Below are 23,927 nucleotides of genomic sequence, written 5' to 3'. Positions count from 1 at the left end.
CGCTCAATTGACAATGTCCAATTTTGATGACGTTTTATTGCTTAAGAGTCGTATTTGCATCTCATGCAAAATAAAATCACATTCCTAGAGATTATCCCCGAAAAGAACGAAACAAAATAACCGCTGCAATGTTGGACCACACCCACGACTGAGAAACTCGCCGTGGGTATTTTTTCAGCAAGTTCGTATCATTAATTAACTATGAAGAATGTGTAGAATGAAAATCAACGGTCTTTGATGCAGTTTATATAATAATATATATACACAATTTTACTCATTGACGCTATTCTAATGTTGTAATTTAATCATATGATGAATGTCTAACGTTATACCTAATTGTCATTTAAATGGTCTATTTAAATATATGTAAATATACATACACTAGGATTCATACGTACATTTGAATCATGGATTTTTATTTATTTATTATTAAATTGATTAATCACGTGAATAATTGTATTTTTTTTTCTCTAGGAAAATGTATATGTATAAGTATACTTCCACGTTTGGACTTTGGCATTGATAAAAATGCCGAACAAATAAGTTTTGATTGATTTGTCATCCATTGAATGATTTAACTGTTAATTACCTAAGTGGTCTACAACAGAGTTGATTAGCAGAGCAGATAAGAGAGTGCGAATCACACATACAACCTACCAATGAACAGACCACAAGTTGGACCTCGTATTTGCTCTGTTGTTCAACTCTGGTCTACAACTCTTAATAATGTCAGTTGATTTTTTGCTCAAAGCAATCTCCTTTTACATAAATAAATTGCTTTCATCCATCGTCTAGCAAACGGTATTCTTCACGGTGAACTATTTTTACTTGGTCATAATTTTCTGTAATACATATTGACAATGTTTAAAAAGAATCACATTATATTGCTCTCTCATTCAACGGACTGTCGACGTCGTAGATTTACAAGGAACAGAAATTCAGTACTAATTTACAATTAACCCGCTCAATCCCTGTTCACAGGGCAGACTATCAGCACCAGTAGATGATGTTCTCACTAAATTTATTAGTCTTTGCGAAACGCAAGACTATCTATCGTCCATTTTATACGCTTAACTGGGCTATAATAATACATTCCAATATAACAAATGAGACAAATGAAAGGAATAACCTAGTACAAGATAATTTTTATTCAATAATGTGTTTAGATATGCTCTATAATTACATAATTATATTATCGCAACAATCTTTCCGAAACAATGATTATTGTACCCGTGGGAGCATGATCTCTATTGGAGTCGGTCATTGGAGGGCATTGAAGACTTCACATGCATACACACGTAACGCAAGTTAAGCATCACGCTCAAAGTCAAAGTTCACAATTTCCTTCAATAAACAACCCTCACCTATATAGTGTAGTAAATATGGCATCTTGTACAATTTTTAAGAATCATCATATTACATTAATATATAATATTTACATTATAAAGAGAACATTCAAAATCAACCAATTATACAATTGTATTTTTTTTTTGTTTTATATTCAAAATATGCACATGTATAATTAATTTGGTGACACATCGGCGTTTACACAGTTTTTGAGTTTCTTCGCTTTTCAGTAAGCCTCTCTAATTATTCAATGATTATCAATTTAGTCGCTATACATATTATAGGACTTCAATATGCTGTACATAAATATATGTAATATCTACTATTGAGTCGATAGTACAACAAATTAAACTTACAATTTTTTCATACTAAACTTATGTATAATATATATGATTATATATATTGCTTCCTTCACATTGCCGTCATATTTAAGTGGCTGAGCACTCTGAACTTAGGAAAGTTCTCCCCTTATTAGGATTGAATGAAGGGTTTCACACTCAACTGCAAAATAATCAGCGATAGGCTGGCTCGCGTTGCGAGCTTCTTTTGCATTTAAGGCCCCTTCAACAAACAAGTCGTAATAAATATTACTTTTTAAATGTTTCGTATCATCAGCAAATTATAAGACTCGAGAAAAGAGAACTTTTTTTTACTTCACCAATATATAACCAACATTATGTTCATTTCGAATACAAACTAACTAGCAACCAACACATTTAAAAATATAACAATTAAAAAAAAAAACTATTTACAGTACAAATGCAGTTTTGTAACATTTTAATAATAAATACTTTTAATGAGTGTTGTTAACTCCTTGATACGGTTAGCCTAAAAGGCGTATTGTGTGGCCTATTTAACAGCAGAGAAGTTTTGGCTTTGACTATTATTGGAAGCTACCCATGAACTGAACACGTCTCTGCAAACAAAAAAGATTTTATTATTATAAAAATAAACAGATCAGAAAGATCAACTGAGATTAACTGAGACAACCGTAAACAAAAAACCAAACACGTATAGGCTTACCTGCAATGACTAACAACACATTCATTAGAACAGTATTCATCTTCCCATTCGCTATTTGCAATTGCAGGATTCGTACATCCGTGTCGAATGCAAGCTGCAGTTCTGCCTTGACCTGATCCACCGCTTCCACCATCTGGTGTACCATTTGATTGCTGCTGCTGCTGCTGCTGCTGCTGTTGCTGTTGTTGTTGTTGTTGTTGTTGTTGTTGTTGCTGCTGCTGCTGCTGTTGTTGTTGCTGTTGCTAAAACAATAACAAATTAAATTAGAAAAATCTGCAGACAAAACCGAAAAGAATAACATTTCGATAGCAACGCACTTGTGATCCGTTATGTTGAGGATGCGAATTCATGATCTGGTGATTCTGTTGGCCGTTGTGAGGCGGCGATTGGTGATTGGACATGCCGACGCTCTGTCCTTGTGGACTTCTCATTTGTTGGTTTTGATTCGCCATCTGTTGATTTTGATTGGTCATTTGATGGTTTTGTACTAAGCCCTGGTTTTGGGGGCACATTTGATTCTGCGCGTTCAATTGTTGCCCCTGCTGGACCATTTGCTGTGGCTGTTGTCCTAATTGAGATTGCTGTCCCATTTGAGATGGCATTTGCTGCGGTTGTTGGTTCAACTGCGACGGCTGTTGATTCATTTGTTGCGATTGCTGACTAATCTGCGACGATTGCTGATTCATCTGCTGCTGGACCTGCTGGTTCATCTGTTGCACCTGTCCCTGTTGGTTTATCTGTTGACCTTGGTGGCTCATCTGCTGTGGCGACTGTCCCGATTGGGGCATTTGTTGATTTTGAGATCCTAGCGGTTGTACTTGGTTGCTCATGGGAGGTCCCTGCGGCCCCATATGCTGTGCTTGCGGTCCCATCGGACCCGGAGGCATATTATGGTGTTGCGGTGATTGGTGGGGCGAATTCAATGGAGGTTGCTGCTATAAATAATGCGAATATATTAATTTAAATATTCGATAAGATACATTATTAGTATGATGCGGATTTGAAAGTTACATGTGTATGATGCATATAAGGCTGTTGGTGATGGTGATGTGGTGGTCCCATTGGAGCGTGGTGCATTCCGATCATTGACAGATGATGAGGAGGACTAACGAGAGGTGAACGAGAAGGCGCTGGTGGAGACTGTCCTCCACCGTAGTTTTGGGCAGGACCGCCACCAACACCGGCACCAGGATAAAATCCTCCATAAGGTCCACCTCCGCCATTCCCTCCACCTGCTCCGTACAAAACACTTTCAGCCTCACTGCCACCCTAAAAAAATGATAACAATCATTAAATACACTCAATATTTTACTTAACATCAAATGATCACATGTAAAATAATAGCTTACTTTTGATACTAGACTCGCTCTATATGCAGCGAGTGCTTTGAGATATTCCTTTTTTGCAGCCTCTGTTTTTTGTTTATATACCTGTAATAAAATATACAAATTAATTTTATAAAAAAAACATCACACACAATTATGTACTTTTATAAGAATAAATTAATACTACATACACTTTTATGTTCCGAATCTAAGCCATCCCACATTGAAGCTACAATTTTTGACACTTCTCCAAAACTAGCGTTTGGATTTTGCCCTTTGATAGCTGCTTGTGTATCCCTAAAGAACAATGCATACGCCGATACTGGTCTGTAAAAAATATACAAATGTAATAAAATACAAAACATATGGATATATTTCAGATAAAAATTCAATTCTATCATACTTTTGAGGTTCGTTAGGATCTCTCTTTTTCTTTTTTTTCTGCACTTTTGGTTTCTTAGCGAGTTGCTTCGGTAATTGGTGACCGCTCTCAACACCGGCTGGTTCCGGTGAAGGCCTTTTTACTGCACCACCAACTCCAACCTGAAAATGTTATCATCATGAAGTATAAATTGTCAAGTATATTTTTAAATAAAATTCACATACATTTGATTTAAAATTTAATAAACAATATTAGTTTTTCAAGTGTTCATATTAACTCATCGCTCATGCTCTGTTAGCAAAGATAAATTCATTTAACCAAACACCAATAAAAATGAAGGAAAGTATAAAAAAAAATGATCCAAAAGTAAGTGTTTTCTGTTTAATATTGACACATCAGCAAAACCTGTCAGATTAAGCACACATTGGAATGTACATAGAAAAAGTTCATGCAATTTTCCACATCAACACTACGAATCTTCGCCCCAGAAATACATAATAGGAAGAGAGCCATAGCATATTACAATATTAAGTATTTAGGTTACATAACCAATGTGTTCTTAATCTTTATGAATAAGTATATAGATTTTGTATCCATAAAATAATCACAATCAACCATGCTCAGTATAAATTAACGTATTGTGTCATTACAAATACAACACTGCATAAAATAAAATATTGCATGTGATTTAAAAATAAAAAAATAACGTCGTTTCAATATGTAGTAAAACATTTATGGATGTAAATAAAAATCAAAAGAACCAAAATTATAAGCAATTTAAAGCCAATGAAACCAAAGTGGAGGTTATTTTCAATATATAAATAGCAAAGAATGGGGAAAGTTTAGTATGTTGCAAATAAAAACCATGGCGGAATAAGAGACAAGTGAAGTAAAGCGTGCTATGGGAAGGTATTTTGCCAGTGAGCAGGCATCATGGCCGGCTTGTTACCTGTTGATGATGTTTGGGAAACGGTCGCCGACTCGCCGAGCAATAATGTATTGGTAAAAAGCTCTCCGCATCCCCGGGCAGCCGTACCCATAAGAAATAAAGTAAAAGATATAATTCACCGCCTTGTGGGCGTTAATCCACAAAAAAATGAAGACAAGTGAGTTTATATGTCGCATGTGTGCCTCATCCAGAAGTTCGCAAATCAAACAAATCGAGCATGCCTAATTTGATATCATTCATGATTGATTACGTTGAAACTTTTTTTTATCATTAGCCACATCCTGGATGAAACGTCACTTCGGACGTGAAGAGTTTCGAGCGATCGCCATAGGGATTAGGAGATTAGCATGATTACTCGGGAGTCGCCGAGGCAGGGCTTAAGAACCGACACTGGCCAGCGAGTGAGTGAGTGAGCTCCGCTTCGAAAAAAAACCCAAAACCATGCAACGTTTTACATTTGAAAAAAGGTCACACAAATTAACAAAGCTTACTTGAGATAAAGAGACTCAAGTGGACGTAACAAAGTTAACATGCTGAAAGTGTGTGTATAATATAATATATATATATATATAAGGCAGTTAAAAATAGGAAGCATTTTTTTTTTTTTTAGTCAATAATACAAATTTATCGTTATCGACCCTTCCGGTTTATTAAAAAATTGCCATTGGTATGTCAATATGTTTTTTATCAAATTTAAACCCCCCAATACGGACGTATGCGTGATAAACAGACATACGTCTAACTGAAAGGGTCAATAAATATGACGTTTAAAAATATGAAGCGAGCATTTCGGTCAACGCATTAACCACGTGTTGGTTCTTAAATGATAATAAAATTTTGGACATGAAATTTCAACTTAAATTTCGGGACTTTGCAACAGGTCAAACTGTATTACAATATGGATTAACGCATCGATCGGTTACGGATGTATAATATAACCACTTAAAAAAAAAAAGCATTCCCATATTAAAAACAAAACAATAATGTGCTTCACAATCATATCAACAAAACGGCAAAAACATTAGTAAACCCCAAAAGATGTGAATCAAGGTAATTTTGAGTAGGAGCAGTAAACAAAAGAAACGGGTATTTTTTCAAATTTCAACGGCACAAAGTCGACAATGTAACTCACCATCGGAGTGTGATGAGGTGTGCTATCGTCACTATCTTCACTCGTCGTAGTGTGAGGATCGGCAACAGCAGCCGGAGTAGCGGGACTCGGCTGAGGCGGTGACCGTCCGTATCCGGGCTGCTGCGGAGGCTGCATCACCAATAACCTAGGACCTCCAGGCTGTTGTTGGATTAAGTAGTTGCCGGCAGGTTGTGGGCTACCGTACGTGCTGCTTTTAATACAAAAAAAAACCAACAATTAAACAAATCGAACCTAAAACCTTCACACACAAAATCAACGAGATAATACGAACTTGTGTATTGGATGCTCCTGCGGTTGGAGATACAAAGGCTGCTGGTACGAAGGTTGGCCGTCAGTTAAAGATAGTCCGTCCTGTGCCGGATTGATCATGCCCATCTGAAACGATACAACATCGATAAGTATACATTCAATGTTCGATTGGTCATATGAAAGTATAAAGCGATAAAATAATAATGAAAATTGGTTTACATATGAGGGTCGGACCTGCGGACCGTGATGATGCTGGGCGTATTGATGCAAGTGCTGTTGGTGATGTTGCATGCCGGACATTTGCTGCTGTTGCATGTGCAGCGGTGGGATGTCGACGAACTCCTCATCTCCAAAGGACGGCGTGTGAAATGTCTGAAACGTTCGAAACATATATACATAATAACATGAAACTAGTAAATATGTTGGGTGTGTACGGAACGAAATGAAGTTTTAGAAATAGATGCGTTCGCTTGGCGTTCCGGAGTTCACGTTTGTTACGTATTATTGAAGAATTCCTGTTGGCGACATGAAAAATGGGAAAGCCGTGTTACGTGTAATGGAACGTAAAATAAAAACAAAGTGTTATATTTTCGAGTGTCTCGGGTGTAAATATATTACGACACAAATAGTCTTACATACATACATACATATATACAATGTTGCGACACTTTGTCGAAATTGAACTAATAAATCGTCAATCACAGGGTGGAAGGAAAGTAATATTGAGAGTTTCGCAGCGACAACAGTAACAAGTTTTAATTCGCAGTAAAGTTTATCGTGCGCAAGGCAAATTTTCAGCTGAATCAACTCCTTCGGCCGGCTCGTAAACGTTTTGTAACTTTTAATTATTTCCATCACGAAGTAGGCGAATGAAAAACGCACACTGATTGTGTGATTCGTTGCCTTTTGCTAAATAATAATTATTCATGTCTGAAAGTTAATAATGGCATTACCTCTTTCTCGAAATGGCGTGCTTGAATTCAAGTGATGCTTGGTTTTTTTTTCTCTTTTGTTAAAACATTCGCAACTGCTGCGGTGAAGTGTTCAGAGGGAAAGGGCGTTTGTTAGAATTTTTCAATGCATTCTGGAAGAGGCTTAAAGGAAAGGAGAAAGGAATAACAGATCAAAAGATAAGCCGGCGATTCATTTACAACATGTTTTGCTCATAAAAAAGTCAGTTTTAATGTTTTTAATGTTCTTTAACTTAAATGTACACACAGAATGGTACAAATTTTTTTTAGATAGTTTTGCCCATACAAAAAAAAACGCTAGCACGCCTGATTCTATGCTATGCGATATATGCGATCCAGGACAAAACTCACCCCCTGAAGTGTATTAGGTGATATTTTATCCTTGCATTGATATAGATTTGACGGTAAAAGGGTTACGTCGCAAAAGCGAATCGCTAACAGGATAGCCAACGCTACGAAAATCACGTGCGCGGATCTCCAGGAGTACAGAAAACTGCTCAAATTATTTTGCACGAATGTTTTTTTTTTACGAGATTTTTATTATTAACATTATCATCGGGAGATCCGCGCACGCGATTTTCGTAGCCGCGGTTATCCTGGTAGCGATTCACTTTTGCGATGTAATCACCGAACCAGATTTGATAGTAGTCGATAGCGGTGTTTCCCATATGTAGGAGGAACTTGTCGAAAATACTACGATCAATATGAGGATATGCCCATCACACCTGGAATATATCTAGGCATGCCATGCCGTACGATTCAGTGCGTCCGCGCTATTAATTTTATGTTCAAACTGAGTATTTTATAAGCATGCCTGCTTAGCATGTTAGAAATAAATCGTCAGATTTAGAGGATGTTGAAGAAAAATAATCATCAAAAAATATTATACCATTGCCAAATTTTTTGACTGTTGAAAAACGACACACAATTTGTAAAGATTTGATTCAAAATTAAATCTGACAAGTGTAGAGCTGAAATTAACTCTGGTTCTGTAACTTGAAATTAAAATTTAAAACTTGATTGATAAGTTGTTGATTTAAGTCTTCCACGATGCAATTTCATCATCCCATGTTACCATACAAATATAATATGTACATCGCTTTTATTATCCAGCACTGCGCGTCAACAGCTCGGCACAAAACTGCACGTAAAAGACTACTTCTACACAGCACCGCCCGTTTTCGGCACGTTCATACTTGTTTTGACATGTAATGCTGTATAATATGAAGAGATCTTGTCGATTACTGCTGTGATACGCCACGTACACATTACCGAACATATGAATGTATCCATATAGAATGTACTAAAGAATATATTTCGTTCTGTGTTTTACGTGCAGTTGCCAGCTTGAGCTATAGGGCGAAAACACACTGAGCGGTACGGAGCGTCATGTCATTGACTCCCCGCTGTGACAGTGGGTGTTCCCCAAACCGAATTCGGGTGCATATGTTTCTCCTATATTTCCTCAAATATGGGATTCACCGTTATCGATCACTGTCAAGCAAGGATAAAATATCACCGAAAACACTCCAGGGGGTGATTTTTGGGACTGTGTACTATGTATATGGGTTAGGGGTGCTGTGTTTTTTTGCATGTTTAAAAGTATTTAAAAAATAACACGTGCCACGAACCATTCAGTGTGTTTTCACCCACACTAGTATATATATGTATATTTACGTATGTATATATATTTATGTATGTATGTATATATATTTACTTTTTGCCCTTATTATAATATTTATGCATTGACATCATTTTCGTTTCTGAAATAAAAATTAGTCGTTGTACATTCCATTAGTACGATCTAATTCATACATGAAAGGATGACTAAAATCATAAAAATCATTTCAAAGAAAAAAACTATTCAGCCTGAAAGGTCGGTGAAGTGCAACATCCTGTCGCTGATTTTACACCCAGTTTGCGTTATTTTGAATGGCTTTTGGCGCAAAAAAGATCAAAAACGAGCAGAATGGGGATCGTCAGAGTTGCACGTCTCTCACTCCCCAACCCACCCTCGATTCTCCCGATGATGGATCGTTTCCTGGCGGACATTTTCCCCGTTGCACCGTCGTTTGTAAAAGGTTGTAATTTATGGTTGCGAAACGATTGTTTTCAATATGGACGACGCGAACGTATGACGGACGTCGTAAATTACGAGGAAAATTGCTTTCGTTCAAAAAGGAAAAGTTGCACATGCGATTCGTTAGTACAAATGCAGACCAATAAATCGCCGGAAAATGCGCCCGAAGGGAGGACGAAAAATGGCGTAATCCGACGATTGATGTGCGAGATTCAAATTTTCACAATTCCAGATTATATTATACTCGAAATAGACGTGTAATAATTACCTGGTCGTTCATAATGTAGCCGTTGTTGTTGTAATGGTGGGGCACCGACAGGGACACGTCCAAGTTTTCCGAACGCTGAAAAGAAAAAAGAAAAAAAAAAGATTATCAATGTGACGTAGTTTTTCATTGATGTAAAATAATAAGATAATAAAATAAATAAATAAAAAAGATTATAGCAAATTACATCAATTATTTAGTCATCAAAACAGTCGTTGCAGTAACATAATATAAATTAGCGATTTTTTTAAAAGTTTGATTCTTTGAAATTCCAATCAATTAAAAGTGCATTTGACTTAAAATGCAATCAGTGCTCATTATGAGACAAGACAACAATTAATTATTCATCTTCTTATTTCAGATCCTTAACTGTCTAATGAGCATCTAAAGATCGAAACTAAATAGTTCCCTTAATGGAAAAAAGTCTAATAAGCGAACTTTTAATTTTTTTTATATTTATATTAGAACTAATGAAATTTTGATGTGTGGATTTTATCAGGACCATTATTAAAACTACTTATAAAAAATAATTAAAATTACATTAGTTGCAACGTATTCATTTCATAAAAAAAAAAACAAAACATAAAAGGCAAAAAAATGTACATGCGATTAAAAAATTAATACACACCATCATAATTATCCCCTGAAGATTCTCAAAACTTTTTTTTATATAATATCACTTGTTATATTTAAAAGTACGGACACTTATTAATTTATAATTATTATTACAACACCACAAGTAGCAATGAATAAATCACCAAAAGTTAATTACACAGGGGGATCACTTTCAATAGTTAGTTTCCATGTTTTTTTTACGATACTGAAAACAATATTCATTTTATTAGATATATAATAATAACAACAAGAAAAATAATAATGTTCAAGTTTTCTTTTTAATAATAAATAAATCAAAATCATTGATCGCAGGGTTTATAGCGCGCTGGTATTATGCATGGATGTATGTATGTACGTACATTGTACGCGTTACAATATCAAGTCTTGGGTACGAGCGTATGAAAGAGAGCTTCCGAATAGAACTTCTGTGCACATAAATAGTAGTAGTAGCAGGAAATAAAAGTTGATGACTAAGCAAGTACACAACTAGGAAAAAGCTTCCACTTACCCCTACCCGCTACCGGGACTATAAGGTCCTGGGCACACTATGAATAGAGCACAAATGACTATACTGTACGCCTATACCAGTCGTACGAACGACCCACCTCTACAAAGCACTCTAATAAATTGTCACTCGAAACGAGAGCGAGAAAGAGGAATGCACGAAGAAAACGCACGATGACGAGAGGAAAGCGTCAAAAGTTTACATTTATGCTTGGATCAAACTGCCTCAAATGTATTCGAAAGGAGCACTTGTCGACAATGCCCCAATTCGGCAATGAAACTTTATTAGTTAAAAACCTAAGGACTCAACTGTCTCGGACGGTATACTGTTCCTTAAGCCTACCCCAATTCGAAAATAAAAACGTTGCCAAGAGAATTGCTGACCAGAGTAAAAATGACCAAGGCTTAAAGGTGCAGAGTGGTACACGGCACGTATATTGTTTTAGATAGTTTTAGATGGACATGAAAAAATACCGCCGGCATGCCTAGTCTGTACCATCGCAATCCTTTGCCAAACTCACCCCCTGGAGTGTTTTCGGTGTTATTTTATCATTATATTGATACAACTTTAACAGTGTCTCCCATAATTGAAGAAATGTAGGAGCAATTTAACATTGACAAAAAGACACGCTCATCACAGCTGGAGTTTATCCAAGTATGCCGTGCCGCACTTGAGTGTGTTGTTACCATAATACCGGGTTGACACGATGCAAGTAGCTTGGACATCCAAAACGTTCAAGAGCGGTTGGATCACCTGTTGCCACGTTGCAAGTAAGGTCCAAGTTATTTGCATCGTATCAACCCAGTATAAAACGTAGAGCTAAGCATGCCCTATTAAAGATTGTATGTAGAAATGAAAATTTGTACTAGAATGACTGAATACTTTATTTTCCCATCCACTAATTCTAGCCTAAAATCGTAATTGAATGGGTCTTAACTAAAAAAAACTCATTCAGGTAGTTATATTACCTTTGTAACACGTGGCCGCAGCATTGCATCGTGCTTGCACGCATACAAGCCGAGATGTGTCAGAGCAGAATGCAATACGTGCAGTTTAATTGTGTGTGTGCGAGTAGGATGCAATATTAAAGCCACTTCCACTTTAGAACAAAAATCCTGTCGGTATTAAAATCGTAAAATTCAATCATAGGAAATTAACTGATTGGTCTAACTGAAAACTGCTTAGTATACGCGATTTTTATTTCGTAGAGATTCTATTTTTAAACTCTGATAAGAAACTATCAATCTGGAGTCACAAACCAAGGTCTGGCCAGCAACGGGACTCTAGTGGGACTCGAACCCGTGATCACTCTGCTCGAAAGCATAATATCCTAACCACTAATCCACGCCGCTGGTTATATTTGATACTTGCAGCTAAATTTGATCGAAGCCAATACATGAAATCCGATCAATAGATGGTATAAAACATGTACGACATATCCATTCAACATTGTATAATATGTAGTTGGCACCGATTCAAACATGAGCATCGTCACTGAGAGGCAATTAATTTTTGATCGGGAAGACCTTGTCACGTGCGAAGGATAATTTTTGTCCAGGTCGTCTTTCATCCATCAAATAACGGACATCTTCTATTGGCGACGAGTCGTTTATGTGGCCGAGGTTGAACTGATTACCGTTGCAATAAAGGAGAATATGAGCAGACCATTAATCTTCATCCAGCCTCATCGTTTCCATTAAAAATTCATTACGAATTCGAAAGGTCTCAATTTTCCCGTGCGAAAAGGGACATGCAAATCCGACATTATCTCGAACGCTTCCGGTGAAATATTTCGCACGTCGTAAAATAAAGTGCTTCAATATTTATCCAGGATACGCTCTAATGACATAGTTTGAATAATACAAAAAAAAAGAAAATCGTCAATATTGACACATTCAGAAAAATCTTCCACGGCAATACATACAAGTTTGACTTACGATGTATCTTATCTGAGAATTGTATACACAACTATTATAGGTTCTAAATCAGTGTTTGAATAGCGACTATTTAATTCGCCATTTTGTGATAATGATAAATTCGTGTCGCACCAATGAAATTACTCGTATACATATGTACATAAGCTGAACGTACCCTAGAATTATGTTCAGTGTTTGATGTGATGATTAAATTGCCTTTTTCCTCTCGGGATGTTATAGCATTCTTCCGGCATTGAAGATCGTACAAAAGCATTGCTTATTTTTTGATGTTCAAGTTTGAATATTGCTGGAGAAGACGATGATACAGAAGAAATGGAAATTATTGAGTATGTACCTACTGACATTAGGGGAAATTCGAGAACAAAAAGAGGAAGAGAATCTTCTGCAATGCAATAAACACAAATTACTCGCAATAAACGCAAAAGTATGCGCCTTTACGAGATTTTAAGCCGAAAAGAAAATGAAAACTGTTCGACAACATTCTACAACCCCCTCCCGAAAGAATACAATTAACAATAAAGGAACTGAGCACGTATAATAGCGCAATGTACAATAATGCAAAAAAATCCAGAAAAATATTGAAAATATCCATTAAACTTGATTTTTAGATACTTATGTATGTATTATCAACATTATTCTTATTTCTTAACCGAAAACTTGAGTAGAATTTTTTTAAGTAATAAAATAGATTAAGAAATGTAGTAATTTTTGAATTTCAATATTAAATCCGGGAATCCGCGGCTTTGGAGCCACATACGGCCCTTTGTGCGATATACATATGTAGGTATAATAAGTCCAAAATATACATATAATGTTTACATATGTTACAATCCAAGTGTTCACTCCGGTGTTTTCATGAACATACTAGTTAGTTCACACACGAACTATTAGTTTAAGGGCTAACAGTCAAAAGCTAACTTCAAATAGACCCGGTGTCTAAGTTTTAGTTGTCAAAACGTCAAAAGTATTTAAAGAGGATATCCCGTGGAAACCACATTAAAACGTTGCTATTATTCCCGTTTCCGCTAAAATATCGCAACCCAGAGTAAGCATACATACATAGAGGATGGGATAAATTATGTAGTTCGTTTGTCAATGTGTTCTACCGTGTACAATATGGGCGAAAACACACAGCGGTGAACGGCACATCGTGTGCGTGGCTCCTCGCTGTGGGTGGTCTCCTACATTTCTTCCAATATGGGATAAACCGTTATCGATCACTGTTAAGCAAGAATAAATACAGGCATACAATTTTACCGAAAAAAGGCCCAGAAGGTAATTTTGGGGCGGGGCGGGCCGGGCAATTAATGAATCTGTGCATGGTACGGCTCATTTTTTTCAGATGTTTAAAAGTATCTAAAAAAAACCACGTGCCACATTCACTGCTGTGTGTTTTCGGCCTATAACTGGCCTGATTGGTTCGTGTCTGAACAAACTAGTTCGTTCATGAACGAACGAAATGTACACTTGGACTGAAACATATGCTTTAATTCTGTATTAAAAAAATAATAGTCCACATATTGACTTTATTTCTTAATTTAATTTAAAAAAAATTCCACCCACCGCTTTATAGAATCGCAAAATTATTCGCTACAAATACATCTGGCGATTTTCCAGGAAAAGCCAAAAATTTTCCACGACACTCATTACGAGCCCAATATAATTACCAATATAGAAATATTGACGATTGAAGCATCCGATGTGAAAAAAGCAATGAGTTTTCATTCAAATCAATTAGCGACTTTTTAATTAACAACTAGCAAATACATACATATATACATACATACCTAATTTACAAGCCAACAATAGACTTCCAACCACAAGATTAGAAGCACTACGTATAATAATCCCATATTATATTTAAAGGAATTAATTCAATCGATTTTTCCCACCCATTTACATTCACGCGAACCAGTCTCATGTATATGTACCTCAAAGACATACAATTTAGAACCAAACAAGCAACGGATACTGGAAACATTAAAAGCAACTATCTCCCCCAAGTGGTTAAAAGGTCACACGTATGACACATATAGAGTTTGTTCACATTTCACGATCTTACGAAAAAGTGGAGATATACATACATACATAAATGACTATTATTTGTATGTATATAATATATGTACCATAACTGATTGTGAGAGGAAAGGAAATGCAACGGTTAAAAGTTCAGTTTTGCCGTAACTACCTTACATATTTATGATGCACACTGTAGTGGTGCAGATAAGTGGTATTGAGGTGAGTTATTACGACCCAAGCAAAGACCAAAGTAAATCACGACTACCGTTAGTTATGTGAATAATGAAACACTTTCTACAGCCGACTCCCCGATTTTGAACTAACATTTTTATTCAAATTCCTTTTTTTATAAAAAAATATTAGTGCAACAAAATCGATTTCAGTGCAATGAATTTAAGTAAGATTTTCAAGGTACGTACTGAGACAAACTGTTTAAACTTTTTTATCAAGGGGAGTAAGTCTAGACCGGATATTAAACGAAACGCTTTTAGCCTACCGAGATGCAGTGGCGACATCTATCGGCTGTTTTGGAAAGTTAAACCAATTCCGCTTGGCCTTTAGGGCGGTTTCAGACTAGCGTTTTATACGCGCGTATAATCTCGTTTTTTGAAGTGCATGTAGGCGCGTATAGGCGCGTCGTTTTCCATACGCGCAACTCGTACGAGCTTAGACGCGCTTATAAGCTCGTATTATTCACGCTGATACTAAATCACCACTACCGGTTGGAGCGAACATGCTGGAATAAGCCCGTGTACGCGAGTCCGGTTTTTTGAAGCGCGAAATGTAGCGCGCGTGTAAGCGCGTAAGCCGAAACGACGATATACGCGCAGAAAAATACGCTAGTCTGAAACCGCCCTTACGGTTTCGATTACATAAAAATATTTTATTTTTATTATTATTTTATATAAAATATAATATCATATAAATATATATAAAACGGAAGGGATGTATGTACATATGTATGTTTTTTGCATGGACTGAAGTTGTGGATTAATATGTAGTAAGGCTTAACTTAGCTATATTATATTTTTATTTAATTTTTTTTGAAAGAATATTTCTTGTATTATTTTAATTCAGTACATATGGAGAATTAATAAAATAAATATTACAATTGTCAGGAGTTCATAAGAATGCAGGAGATTGCGCCTTGAACACTGACAAGATACATACTCAATTGTACGCGGGCGGTCGGGCGAGAGCGCGGGGATGAAATGAGGGGGCAGCGTGGAGTGAGTGACAATAGCTTCGGGTGTGGTATATGTATATATTTAATTCCTTTCCAAAACTACTCGTTGAAATATCAACGGGCACAATAATAGTAACTAGCGTAGTTACTATTATTCTGCAAATCAACCCACTTAGTTTCAACGGACAAAATACTAATTTAGTATAATGACAAATTAAATAAAACTACTAACACTCATACCGTACGTGGTATTTTTTATTAAACTTTAAGAAGACAATATTTTTTTATCATTTTCAAGATGATAAGATTAACATCAAAATTTTACTTCTTATTTATGTATTTAAGATAAAAAAAAGGTTCATAAATAACTTTAATAGACTTCAATAGGCTAATACGTCTTATTTATCATGTGATGTTATTAATTATGTAATTTAAAACTCGCCCCACAAATTTTGGACAGCCCTGTCTTGCAATCAAATGAAATTTGAAACGCGAATTTTTTGGCACAATTTCAATACAAAGTATCATGCACAAAGCGACTTGATTATGAACCGAATTTAATAAAAATGAAACGTTGGAAATTTAATATAATACATAGGTACATTTAAAAACTAGCTTTCCATTCGAAGCCTGAAAAACTAACCAAGACAGAAACGATTTCAGAAAGCGAAATATGCAATTCGATTCGCAATCAATGCAGTACGTACTGGAGGGGAAAAAAACTTATCACAAACCGCACTTCCGCTATAGAACGAATTGACATACCAATTAAAATCCTCATGTAAACAGTTTCATACCCAAGAATCAAAAATAGAACTAAAACCAACAGTAAAAGTGACACATGCTTGCATATCCGAAAGCCAGATGCGTGCACTAATTTATCTCGAGTGTTTTTACTCTCGTAAATGCTACCCATATACTGAACATTCATATCGAAGTTACATATGTATGTCTTGAAGCACTCTCGGCTTAAATTTCATACGGACTTTGAAACATACCATATATGTATGTATTGCGGATACTTATTTAATCTTAAAATCGTCTCTGTCAATTAGGCTGACCACACCTGATGAGTTATTCCGATAGCGTGTAGTGAATAATTGAATTCGATATTCATATACTTGTACATGGCAGTATCAATCATTCGGTTAATGGAATGAGATATTATTCAATGGGTAGTACATGTGTATTTATACATGTGTTCAGTATGTGGGAGAGAGGTGGTGCAAGTAACAGTCGACCCTCGAGATGCAATTAATTTTTATCGTTTATTTAAACAGACTTAAGATGATTAAATCTTTCAGTTTATAACAATGTTAAAAATAAGAATATTGTATGTAAGATATGCATTATAATTTTTATTAGGAGCGCCGGGGTAAAATTAGTGATAAGATTTCCATTGAGAGCTCGCTATCTAACTAAATATTTAACGTTCACCGATAAGTGGGATAACGTAGATTGTTAAAAAAATAAATAAAAAATAAGAAACACTTTTATCGTTTTTAATAATGAGAGAAATCGCTTTTGGTGTGTACTTAGCGTTACTTTTTATGAATTCTGTTTGCTTCGAGACAACAAGTTTAAAATATTATATCTAAAATACATTTCCACCTTTGATAAATAAATAGATAACTTGTGGTATAACATACATAAATCAACAGTATACACGAGTATCTCAATGGTTACAAAATTCTATTATATACATATGTATGTATAACTGCTTAGATTTATAGCGGTTGAAATTCTTAATTCAACCAAAATTGGTGCAAAATGTCTGCCAAAGCAATAAAAAAAGCTTTATGATCAATTTTTCATTGCAAACTAATGTTTTTTATATCTTTAACTTTGTGAATGTTAACATTGATCATCATGAAAATCGCCTTTCGTGATATAATTAACGTTTATTTAAATCTGAAATTGAGATACCAAACTAGTTAAGATCGATTACAGCGAGCGCTTTTGGCACGGTCAGCGGCGGATTAACGTCAAAATTGAGAATTTTTTCCGCGCTGACAAATGGAACGAGGCATTTATATTAAAAGCGTTTTTTAAAGAGTCTCGTAATTGAATAATAAAAAAGAGATTATTCAAAAAACCAACATGGCGTGTCGGGGCGGTGCTCGGGGGAAAATAATTACCGCGGCCGGATGTAATTAAAACGCTGCAGCAGAACAATGAGAAGTCAACAACCGGCGAGAGAAGAACGTTTCATATTCAAAAACCGATTTATACCGGCGGTCGGGATTTGTGACGATATGTACTTTGTAAATAATTATGAAAGGCGTAATGAAACGAGTCGAACACGCGGGGGAAATCTCGTCGTCAAAGGATTGCCAGAAACGAATTCACATGCATTAGTGACGAGAGCCAGTCATGTAATTGGAACCAGTTTTGTCCAATGGAACCACACACGTAAGTAATTTTCATATATCTGGCCACAAGCGTGGACTAGTTAGTGGTTAGCATATATGCTTCCGAACAAAGTGGTCACGGATTCCCACTGGTTGCTGCTGGCCACACCTCGGTTTGTAATTCCAGGTCGATCGTTTCCTATCAGAGTTTTCCAATTTATCTGACGTTCATTGAAACGGTTCCAACAAATTGGCAACCGTTACCCATTTCTCACAAACAGCATCTCGAATTTAGTTGATTCATATAAAAAAATATGCTCCCAAAACGTAAGTTTATCAAAAATTTATCAAAATTCATCCATGTGTCGATGATGTTTGGTTGTTAAATTTATTCTAAAAATTGTATATCGATGTTTGTAATTGGCCAGGAAGGCGCATTCGGGTTAATCTATTAGGCCTTCCTGGTACATTGCACATATGTAAGTAAAATAAAAAATATTGTATATAAAACCGAAACGGCGTTTGTAATTCGTTTCTGATTGGCTGTCGTCAAAGTTGTTTGTAATTAGCTGGATTGGTCAAAGACGTTTGTAATTGGTCTGTCGTTAATTAATATTATTGTTTTTCGATTCAAATAAATTTAATAAAAAAACTGATGAAGATTTTTTTCATAGTTCGACTGTATTTTCACTACTAGACTGCATTTCCATTTACCGAGCGAAGCCGGGTAGCACTACTAGTAGCAATATAAAATAAGAACTAAGTGACTTAAATAAAGTCAATCGGCAGTATTACAATTTGTAATGATGTTCACGAAGCAACGAATAGTATCATTTCCTGAATAAATTCAGAGCTTATACTTGTATTTTGATTCTCGGGGAGGGGATGTTATGCGATGCGCCACTTGCTCCGAAAACGGAAGTGAAGACATGTGACTTAAATGAAATTAAGACGTGATAAACAATATTTACGATATTAAAGTGCAACGTGGCGTGTCCGACATGATAATTTGTAAGCAGCGAACAGGTGAAAATACACTGTACTTTTCTCGACTTTTATGTGCCGGATCTGTCGTGTTTTCGATTACTATAACGACCTCATTTTTCCGGCAATAGTTCACCGTGACGCCGAGAGAAAATTGGATTTTGAACGTGCGACACACAAATAAACTTTTAATAATAAACCATAGTTTGGCTCGTAAAGAAACTAAGAATGCATACATAAACACACACACTAAAAAGGTTCGCGTCCAATGACGTGGCACGTCACTTGTCTTTCATAACTAATCTACTCGGGCAAACATTCATTCAATCAATGCTATACCCTATTTGAGACTCAATATGTTAATGGACTGGAATACAGAATGAGCTCGGCATGGGATTCTATTACCATGAGAATACAATTCCGACATTTATTTTCTCCATTTTGACTTTACACAGATTCATTCGAGGAGCGATTCTAAAACACCCGCATGCATACATACGTATATAATTCAAATTTATTACGAGCAATATCATACCCCTCGTACTAGACGATACAACACAATAAAAAGCAATTTGATTAGATCCAGAACGTACATATATACTATATAATAATTCGATTACTCGAAACGTTCGTATAAATATAACAAAGCTTTCAAACGTATATTGAAAAAGTTCCGATTGAGCAAAAACGCTCGAGATAATCTAGCAGTGTATTTATGTAGATTTATCGTTGTACTAAATTATGTACAAGCACTAATCTGGGTCGCTGTCGAAAAAGATGAAGAAACAGTCCGTTCTATTTTTAATGCAATCTTTTATTTATTTATATCTTGAAGAAATAATTTTAGTATAAAATCCTATTAAAAAATCTCAAGGGGGGGGTTGTTCGTCTCAAGTCGATGGGAGTGTAAAATATAAATAAAACATATTCGTCGCGTTAATTAAAGTTAGGGTTTTTCTTGCTGGAGTTTTGATGTACAACATCTGTTAAGTAACACTTGGAAAACTATGTTCACAGTTTTATCTCTGAAAGTTAGTTCTATATGAGAGGGGGATGAGAGACTGGCTGGGTAAACAGAAAAAAATATACATAAAATGGAATGAGACGAGGGGAGCGATATATGTATGTGTGTATGTATGTAAGCGGCAGAGATTCTAAAAATGTAACCGAAAAATACATTTAAATAGTAGAAAGAAATACTTCACACGACTATAACCCATTATGTTGCGAGTTATCTTTGATCAGAATTCAAAGCTATTATATGCATAAGAAAGAAAAAAAAACCGATATTGTGAAGAAAATCTATTTATACGAATGTATTATTTGTGTATAGGCAATATATTTATCAATAGCCTATTTTTGTGAGGCACATTCAAAAGAGGATTTCCATTGAATTGTACATACGTATATAATTCATCATTTATTTATATTGCGCGTAATATTTTCTTGTCATTATCGCGAAATTGTGGTTTTGAACGAAACATTACACACCGAAACAAAAAAAAAGGCTTTTATACACCCCTCGGGGTGGAATCCGACCGGAGGATGGGAGGGAGAGTGGGTGGTATTGTGGGTGGTGGGGTTTGTGGGGTTGGGATGGGTCTCGGTGGGTGGTGGGAGGAAGACCGGCGAAGTTTTCCGTCTGCCGTGAGGTACAACTTTAAATGAATAAAGTTTTCGATTTGTATGTGCGAATATTATTATGGACGATGACGTAAAAGGGAAGAGAGGAGGATGTGATGGCGGAACAAAACGAAACGTTGCATAACTCGCATCAACCAACTTGATACTACTTGAAGTAATACAAGATAAATATTACCCCGGCTAGATAAATCAACCTATGTAGATGTAGGTCAACCAAGGCGATGGGATAAGAGCAGTTGCACTCGAGAGAGTATTACATCACGATATAATATGAATAGCAAAATGTTTCATCCTTATGATACAAAATAATTCTTCAATGCGGCCAACAATCAGAAAACCGCACATGAGGTAATTCTTTAGAAATGTAGATATTGCAAGGAAAAAGCCAACTGATTTGAACTGCACAAACAATATCAAAAGTATATATATATATATGTAGTAAATGTCTTGCGGTCGTCGAATCGTCGCATAAAAATATTTACGATCGTCGAATTGGCAATTTGACGATCGGAAGGATATAAATTGTAACTACGCTCCGATAATCGACACGTGAATTACGCTGGAATTTTTCGCTTTCATTGGTCATTACGAGCCACGTGGTCGACCACGTGGCGATAAATAAAATTAATCGCATCAGGGGTGGGTTCCACAGTTGGGGAAACGGCGGACCGATTCGGGTTGCGCAAGTCTACTTTTATATATATTTGAAAGGAGAAAGTTCAATTTATGTTTCTAAATCGAACACTTACACAATTCCATATATTACACGGTGCATTTGTAAGGCAAATTTGATTTATCTATTATGTCATACTGATACATTTTACGAGACTTCGTGTTTAATGCTCAAAAACTTAAACGATTCTTTTTAGTATGAAAATTTTGATCATTTAAATAAATAAATGCATTTATTTGAATTTAAGACGAACAAATGAGGATGAGTTTTAAATAGAATTTGAATGTTGCCATGAAACAAAAATTCAAACAGCGTCTAGGGACAAGATTCATTTTTTTTATTTAAATCAAACCGAAATGAAATTGCTTTGAATTGTAAATATTATTATTACATATGAAGATTTTGTTTTTTTTAAATAAATGTATGGGAAATTATGTATGTATTTGGATTTAGAATAAACAAATGAGATAAAGTTTTAAATAAAATTTAAATGTCGCCACGAAAGAAAAATTTAAATATCAAGTATAGAGAAGATTATATATTCATTTAATTCGAATGGAAATGAAATTTTTTAAGATGAAATTTAAATAAGATAAAATTTTACGTTCAGCCATTTTGAAAAAAGAAATGAAATGAAATTGCTTCGAATTGTAAATATTATTATTATTTTTAAACTTTAACTTATAAGTTGTACTTTTTGAATGAAAACGTACATATATTTTTGTGTATAATAAGCTTTTTATTTGGATTTAAAATAAACACACGAAGAAAAGTTTTAAGTAAAATTTAAATGTGATACGAAATAAAAATTCATATATGTACATATAAGTGGAAAGATTATACTTTCATGAAATTATGCCGAAACGAAGTATTTTTTTGAATAATATATATTATCAATTTCTGAACTTTTCGAACTTTTTTGGAGATTATATTTTCATTGAAATCAAACCGAAATTTTTTGAACTTAAAAAATTTCAAACTATATTTTTACATATGAAGATTTTGTTTTTTTAAAATAAATGTATGGGAAATTATGTATGTATTTGGATTTAGAATAAACAAATGAGATAGTTTTAAATAAAATTGTCGCCACGAAAGAAAAATTTAAATATCAAGTATAGAGAAGATTATATATTCATTTAAATCGAACGGAAATGAATTTTTTTTCAATTATATACACAAAAAATAGCTTAGTAAAATACTAAGATAAAATTTTACGTTCAGCCATTTTGAAAAAACTTCTTTTCACAAAACAAAAGATAAAATATTTAAATTTAGATTTATTATAATATGACTTGCAATTCGTTCGAAAAGTTTACATCGAATTTTCCAACTACACAAACTAACGTTCAACAGTCTCAAAATCGACACGGAATATTTTTACTGTTATTTTAAGCGTAAAATGCGCAATTTAATACGCAAATAAAGCACGTAAAAATAAAATTTAGCATAATTACGGCAGCGCGTTAGTACACCAGTGCGCCAACAGATGGCGCTGGCCGTCGGCTCTCACAAACTTACAACTCGCACTACGACCCGCCAACTCGATAAATTTCACAAAACTTAACTGAAAACGACGACGACGACAATAAACAAAAAACAAAACCAAAACTTCCTAAGCTCGAGAGTCACACGACGATCCGTCGGACGACAATCACTCGAGAGTCGTGCGAGCGGCGGCGGTCGGCGGAATTGGCGCGCTTTCGAATTTTGGCGCGCTCTCGAACACACTTTTGACACACACAAAATCCGCGAACGGCCGCACTGATTCAAACATGCAAATCCGATTTTGATTTATTTACTCTGCTTAGAATGTGAAAATGAGCATCACCAGTGGTATAAAATGGGATCGCGGGGTCGGTCGGCATGTGTTGCGGTAACGACAGGTGTTGGCGTGCAGGCGTGCAGGCGTGCAGCTGATGCAGTTGCAGATGCAGATGCAGATGCAGATGCAGATGCAGTTGCACTTGCAGGTTATGTGGCGGAGCGGGTGTTGAGTTGGGGCGCGTTGGCTGCGCGACTCCTCGTCCGCGTCGAACTCATCCCAGGCGGGGAAAGCGGAGCGCGGAATGGGGCGCGACCGGAAGCGCGATGCGAGGGCAGATCCGGTGTGTCGTGTCGTCTGTGTCGCTGTCAAAAGGCGAGCGACGGGCGACGCGTGCGACCGGTACGGAAGTCGCGGCGACACTGAGCGCTAGCCGAGGCCCCCCTCGCCTTCGTCCCTCGCCTCGCTCGCGCTCTCGTCCGCTCGGTGGCGCCATATTCCGAC

General features: G+C 35.9%; 1 protein-coding gene across 3 annotated transcripts; it reads right to left on the bottom strand.

Annotated features, from left to right (window-relative positions):
• LOC143917434 (uncharacterized) lies at positions 1 to 23,848 on the bottom strand. 3 transcript variants are annotated; one of them, XM_077438982.1, is made up of 13 exons: positions 23,490 to 23,848; positions 10,373 to 10,564; positions 9,748 to 9,822; positions 6,648 to 6,800; positions 6,451 to 6,554; positions 6,159 to 6,369; positions 4,099 to 4,238; positions 3,887 to 4,022; positions 3,720 to 3,800; positions 3,382 to 3,639; positions 2,688 to 3,305; positions 2,371 to 2,612; positions 1 to 2,263 (listed from the first exon to the last, which is right to left on the bottom strand). In XM_077438982.1, the coding sequence occupies exons 2-13, from the start codon at positions 10,376 to 10,378 to the stop codon at positions 2,197 to 2,199; spliced, it is 2,091 nt and encodes a 696-aa protein (XP_077295108.1). In that variant the 5' UTR covers positions 10,379 to 10,564; positions 23,490 to 23,848; the 3' UTR covers positions 1 to 2,196. The 3 variants fall into 3 exon arrangements, with proteins under 3 accessions (XP_077295108.1, XP_077295109.1, XP_077295110.1); XM_077438983.1 differs by having other exon boundaries at positions 6,159 to 6,366; XM_077438984.1 differs by having other exon boundaries at positions 6,663 to 6,800; positions 23,490 to 23,847.
• Positions 23,849 to 23,927: the final 79 nt, after the last annotated feature.

This window comes from Arctopsyche grandis, chromosome 9 (assembly GCF_051622035.1).
Source record: "Arctopsyche grandis isolate Sample6627 chromosome 9, ASM5162203v2, whole genome shotgun sequence".
Classification (NCBI taxonomy): domain Eukaryota; kingdom Metazoa; phylum Arthropoda; class Insecta; order Trichoptera; family Hydropsychidae; genus Arctopsyche; species Arctopsyche grandis.
Note: the sequence above shows the minus strand (reverse complement) of the source record. Positions and strands in the feature narration are given on the sequence as shown.